This window comes from Ipomoea nil, unplaced genomic scaffold (genome assembly GCF_001879475.1).
Source record: "Ipomoea nil cultivar Tokyo-kokei standard unplaced genomic scaffold, Asagao_1.1 scaffold2145, whole genome shotgun sequence".
In the NCBI taxonomy this organism is placed as follows: Eukaryota; Viridiplantae; Streptophyta; class Magnoliopsida; order Solanales; family Convolvulaceae; genus Ipomoea; species Ipomoea nil.
The window spans coordinates 1-6985 of record NW_017618573.1 but is presented as its reverse complement, the minus strand read 5'-3'; the positions used below and the strand labels follow the sequence as shown (position 1 = coordinate 6985).

General features: G+C 32.8%; 1 protein-coding gene across 1 annotated transcript; it reads left to right on the top strand.

The window, feature by feature from the left end:
- Positions 1-2943: 2943 nt before the first annotated feature.
- LOC109149016 (putative glucose-6-phosphate 1-epimerase) lies at positions 2944-6723 on the top strand. Its single transcript, XM_019296652.1, has 9 exons — positions 2944-3048; positions 3165-3239; positions 3319-3375; positions 3507-3667; positions 3757-3912; positions 4467-4572; positions 4659-4758; positions 5033-5276; positions 6659-6723. Exons 1-8 carry the CDS (start codon positions 2944-2946, stop codon positions 5233-5235), a joined length of 963 nt encoding a protein of 320 aa, XP_019152197.1. The 3' UTR covers positions 5236-5276; positions 6659-6723.
- The last annotated feature ends 262 nt before the right edge of the window (positions 6724-6985 follow it).

Here is a 6985-nt window from a genome sequence, read left to right as displayed (position 1 = left end):
CCCGAGTTAACGAATGTCTAACGGCAAAATAAAAAAAGGACCAAATTGGTTAACATTTTCAAAGTCGAGGGACTTAATTGGGCACGAAAAATTGTCAAGAACCAAATTGGTAATTTTCACAATAGTCGACGGACCATTTTAGTAATAAATTTAGGGGCTTGCCTCGATCCCTTCCAAAGTTACAAATCGGTAGTGTACCTATACTAATCATATTCATATTTAAAATTTAAAATTATATTGATATTTATGTTAATCAGCTTGGTTAGTGTGCAATCGTTATACCCTGCAACATAGCGCATACAGCATTATGCGCCCCGCGTCTCCCAAAACGACGTCATTTTGTTAAGTTGTGTTGAAAGTTGCTGCGATTATGTACATTATGGTATACAATTATGTACATTTGTTTATATAATTATGTACATTTTTTATACAATTATGTACATCCGAAACAAGGAATTTAAGTGTATTATGTTAAGAGTTTATGTGTATTATGTATTATGTTAGATTACGTGTATTATGTTTTCAAAAAATGTATGTGTATTTTGTTATGCAATTATGTGGCATTCTAGTATACAATTATGTACATTTTTGAAACATGAGATTTTTTTAAAAGAAAATTAACATCCACACAGGAAGCAGATTTCCGAAAAAAAAAAAAAATCCAAAACGACGTCGGTTTGCATCAGGGCGCAAAATGCAATGCGCGCCCCTGTGCACGATATAAATTGGGCAAATTATACTGTGCACCGAGGTGCACCATGCATTGTGAGCCCTGGCCCAAAACGACGTCGTTTTGTACCTTTTTCGAATGTACAGAATTTTATACCTGAAAACACAGAATTTTATAACTGAAAACACATAATTTTATACCTGAAAATACATAATCTTTTTTAAAAGCATAAAAATCCCCTGTTTCAAATTTACATAATTTTATACCTATAAACACAGAATTTTATAACTGAATACACATACATTTTTGTCACGTTAATTACCCACACAACTTAACAAAACAATTTGAGTATGATTAGTGTATATCGTCATGATAAGATATGTAAGTGCAAGCATGAGATTGTTGATAAGCTAAATTATTGTGAAAGTATGCCTATTTGATAATTAGGTTGCAAGCATATAGAAACCCTGTTGAGTATGTTTAAATGTAGCTTAAGTAGTGGTTTAGAATGCTTGATCTAATTGTGTGAAACAAATGTTTTCCAAAAGCATATACTATGGTATTTTACAAGGTTGAGTGGCGTTATACTTATCTTCGTGATAACGGGTTGCATTCTACTTGTTTGTTTGTTAACCCCTTTCAGGTGGGCCCAAGTCATGAGAGCGTTCGAGTTAGACTAGATTAGCTTAGTGTGCTAGTTGTAGTCTAAACTCTTACTTTAGTTATGCTATTTTGAGACTTTGGTTGTAGACTTATTTAGTTGTTTTGATGGTGCTGGACACCGGGGTTCAATCCCCAAGTTGTTTTTAAGTAGTAAGTTTGTGGATGTTTAGAACCTTTCCTTGTCTGTGCAATCACCAAGTATGGTGATTGTGGCGGTGACACCTCTTTTTGATGATTAGTAGATTTATTATGCTTGTTAGTATTCATTTCTAAGTTAAGTAATTGTTAATAAGGTTTAAGAAAAGTGGGGTATTATAGCACTACCAAGACGGTTCAAAATTGCGAACTGGATCTGAAACCGCCGGTTCACGGTTCAAGATCCAGTTTTTGTGATTCATAATTTTAATAAATTGAAATCCAAATATTGGGTTCTGGATCTGAATCATAACCGGAAACTTTCAATTCGATTGATATAGTGTCCGGTTCAGTTCGAACCGAACTATTGTCATCCCTATGTATAAGCAATAATTTGTTGGAGAACAAAAATAAATAAAATATTTACTTTAAGGGTATAAATGTCAATTTAATATATCGGGGGGGGGGGGGGGGGGGGCGGAGCGCCAGTTTTAGAATAATTGAGGGGGCTAATATGCTTACATGGATAATTCAGGGGGAAAATGTGCTATAAACATATAATTCAGGGGGATTATGTACATTATGGTATATAATTATGTACATTTGTTTATATAATTATGTACATTTTTTTTATACAATTATGCACATTTTTGTTTTTATACAATTATGTACATCCGAAACAAGGAATTTATGTGTATTATGTTAAAAGTTTATGTACATAATTTTATACTTGAAAACACAGTATTTTATAACTGAAAACACATAATCTTTTTTCAAAAGATAAAAATCTCCTATTTCAAATTTACATAATTTTATACATGTAAACACAGAATTTTATAACTGAAAACACATAATTTTATACCTGAAAATACATAATCTTTTTTAAAAGGATAAAAATCCCCTGTTTCAAAATTACATAATTTTATACCTGTAAACACAGAATTTTATAACTGAATACACATAAATTTTTGTCAAGTTAATTACCCACACAACTTAACAAAATAATGTCGTTTTGGGAGGGATGGGGCGCACACTGCTATGTGTGCCTTGGTGCACGGTATAACGATTGAATGTTAGGACCTGCTCAGGATATTTCGTGGTCTAACAAAAAAAAAAAAACACATTGTCAAAGTAATAAGTATATATAGTTTCTAATTCTGAAATAAATGGACAACCTTACTAATATATATATTTTTTTGTTTGAAAGTTGTGACAAACGGTCTCCTTGAGCATACACAAAATCCATGCAGACCTATATTCGATTGGGGGCCACGTCAGATGAAAGAGAGTGCATGATCCGTTGCTCATACTGCCAGCTGCCTCCGTACACTGCATGAGGGTACGCCACTACCCTCTGTGCACTACTAAAAATAAAAAGGAAAAGATTCCGTTATCCCCCAACGAAACGAGAGATATCGCATAAGGTGGTGTGCTTATTAAGAGAGGAGTAGAAAGTAAGAGACTTACTGTGTGATATGATGGCTGGTACTAGTAGCGAGAAGAAAGCAATGGAGGTGTGTAAGGGTATGAATGACCTCGACAAAGTTGTTCTTAGGGAGGTTAACGGCAGCTCCGCCGAGGTAGCAACGCCGGCCATTTCTCTCCGATTCATCTTTAATTTATATCTCTCCGATTCAATATTTTCTGACATCTTTAATTTATTTCTCTCTGATTCTGGCCTTCTTTTCATGTTTAGGTGTATCTCTATGGGGGCCATGTAACTTCATGGAAGAATGTTCATGGAGAAGAATTGCTCTTTCTGAGTAGTAAGGTAGTTTGATGAGCGAGCTCAATTTCTCTTTTCATGTGATCGAATGAAGTTTAAGTCATCCTTATTATATGCTTTGCAGGCCACTTTCAACCCTCCACACCCAATTCGTGGAGGTATCGCTATATGCTTTCCTCAGGTATTATATATATATATATATATATATATATATATATATATATATATATATATATATATATATGATCTTCAATTCCTATCTTCAATTCTCTCATCACTTAATTACACTAACCGCTAGCTTTCTGTTTGCAGTTGGCAGAGCATGGACCTCTTAAGAAACTACATGGATTTGCTAGAAACAGTTTTTGGAGCATTGACGAGAAACCTCTCCTAGAAGCACCGGAAAACTCTAAAGCATTTGTTGACTTGATACTGAAGCCCTCTGAAAACGACTTGAATATCTGGCCTCACAGGTTCGAATTGGTGCATTGATTACTTTTTGGTTAACTTATAATATATATTTTTTCCACACTAATTTAGAGAGAGCGCTGGTTTTTTCTAGGTTTGAATTCCGATTGAGGTTAACATTGAAATCTGGAGGAGAATCAGGACATCTTATACTAATATCTCAAATAGGAAACCTCAACACTGCTGGAAAGTCCTTCGACTTTACATTTGGGTATCACACCTATCTCCCTGTTTCATCAGACGACATAGGGTGAGCACTTACTTAATTAGTACATCTCATCCATTCCATCTTTAATTTTCTTGTATGTATGCCTTGAGTTCATGAATCTCATTTGCAGTTATATGTGTTTTTGTTTTTACATGCTGATTCGATCCATCTCATCTGTACAATATAATATATATATATATATATATATATATATTGCTGATCTGAGAAAATTAAAGGATGACATTTGCAATATAATTATTCAAATTTTTTAAGGAGCTAAAGAAATAAATAACCGGATTATTAATTGTTATAATTTATGTCTAGATCAGAGTATACTATACTATACAATGCTGCCTTTTAGATTAATTCCATCTTTATTACCAGGCCAATTTTGTGTTTCATCAAGTGTATTAAGTTCATACTGTCTATCTTTAAGGACAAGTGATCAATCGAACCTTGGATGTTTAGTTTTTGATGTGACAATATAATGATATGATGCTGCTATTTTACTTGTAGTAGTACTTGTGCTGCTCATGTCACAGTAAGTCTTTGGAAAAATCATATTTCTCAACCATGCGTTATAATTCTTGTAACAGTTCTGTTCGTGTTGAGGGGCCAGACACAATGCATTGTTTTGATAAGTTGCAGAAGGGGGAGCTGAATACTGAACAATATGATGCTGCTATTAAAATTGAAGGACAAGTAAGGATTTTAGGAATTTTCATTGTGTCAAGTATTGTATTTGCTGCCTTTACCATGTCTCTCATTTGGAACACAATTTTACATAGGTGGATAAAATATATCTAAACACTCCAACAAAAATTGCAATCATTGATCATGAAAGCAATAGGACATATGTGATGAATAAGGGTGGACTTCCTGATGCAGGTAAGATCTATATTTATTTTTTCATGAAAGCTAAGCTAAGCTAGGGTGATTTATTCTTTCTTGATGGATGAGGTGTATAAATTAAAGGATATTTTAGCTTAATTAGCTTAGCTTGCTGGGGTTGGTTTTCACTGAAATTCTTAATTTTCTATTAAGGAAGGGTATTTGATATGCAAATAAAATATCCATCTGCCAATTCAATTCGATCTGTTAAATAGTTTTTTTCTAACATGACTGAATGACTGATTATTAAGTTTCTACATTTCATTTTAAGTGTTGTGGAATCCTTGGGACAAGAAGGTAAAGAAAATCTCGAACCTTGGAGATAATGAATATCAGAAGATGTTGTGTGTGGGAGCTGCTGCTGTGGAAAAACCCATCACTTTGAAAGCCGGTGCGAAATGGAAAGGATGGCAGGAACTGCATATTGAGAATTCAAGCTATAACAGCGGAGAGCTTGACCCTCAGGGCAGCTGAAACATGTTTGTGCTGGCTGGCTTATATCATTGCATGTCCAGGTATATCTCGATCTATATATTTCAGAAAATAGCTTTCTATTCTACCTTAGCTTGTGAATATATATATATATATATATATATATATATATATATATATATATATATATATATATATATATATATATATTCAGGATAGATAAATGTGCACTTTTGGTTTGTTGATGACTGGATTGGACAAAATGATGATTGTGGTTTATGTGTTATACAATATGTTTATATATGGACAGATAGAAAAACTGATCGAAATTGGAATGTAAACTTAAATATATAAATGCCTAGCTAATAATGTCGATTAAGTAAAATCATGTGATGCATATATGGATAAACAAATTGAATAAAATGTGGAGATGGAAAGGAGTGTTAATTTGAAATGTGACTTGAAACTTATTTATTTCACTGCATCTGCATGCTTAGCTTCCATTCCATTTTGGAGTAAAATTAGTGAGTCCAATGTCATATCCCACACTAACCATTATATTGCTTAATTAGGCACTATCGTATCAGGAGGAGTTAAAGTGTTTTTGGAATAAGGTTCTAGAAGCAAAGCAAAGGAGGCTTGCTTTAATTTTATGTGAAAATTAATTAGATGAGGTCCGATTGATCCTTTAATTTAAGTGTTTAATATATGTCCCTTAGCATAACTTAGATGGAGAGACATACATTCTTATATCCAATCCTCTGGTTCTTTTGTATTTGTATTATTTTATTAAACTTCATACTCAACTTTATATTGCTAGCTAGGTTAGGTTGAATACAATATTTTGTAATTCCGATCCATTATTTTCTATATATACATCATTAACAAACTTCATATATAGTTAACTTTATGTTCACTGGATCCCAAATTAAATTAAGTTGCCACTTGGAGGTAGACTTTAATTTTGTCCTTTTATTGCACCGTCACTAATTTTGTTTAAACTTGATCATGTGTCGTATTTCCTCTTTTTACTACTTTGGCGGAATATAATAATTTTGTATGAGGCCGGGATTTCTCAAATAAGTTATGTGAATATTCAAGAGGTTGCTCCCTTAAATTAGCCTTTCATTAAGTCTCTAAGTGTATCTTGGAGCTAGGCTTTACTCTCTCTCTCTATATATATATAGTGTATAGTTTTGACATTATTATTTTCCCTTTATTCCTTTACCTTTCCATATTCTCCTTATAAAAATTTTCCAATTTTGATCAGATCAATTTGATTCATTCCTTTGACCAGCTTCAGTATATTGATTGATAGAATTGTTTACTTATTGCTTCAAACTGTTTGAATAATTCGCGATCCTTCTTTATTTCTCTTCTCTTTATACATATTACAAACTTATTTTAGAAACAATTACATTTGTCTGATCTGCTTTTAATATAGTTTTGGTATTGTCTTTTGTAGCTGCTCTGCTGGCTGCTGCAATTTATGTTGCGAAGCTAAGGGAATACAATTGCAATCTATTGTTTTACATTTCCCTTAATATCACATTTTCTCTACAACTTGGATTTGAGTACTCAAGACTGAAATAATATTTTGGTGTTATAGATCTTTCGAAGAACAATTCTATGCATATTCTGAATTTGTTATCTTTCTATACTTTCGAGGATCATATCAATTCTATACATATTCTGAACATTTACCAGAAAATACTTCATTTGCCATATATGTTCTGCATTAGTTCATGTGTTCCGTATGGAATGTTTTATTTGATTGGTGATATTATATTTA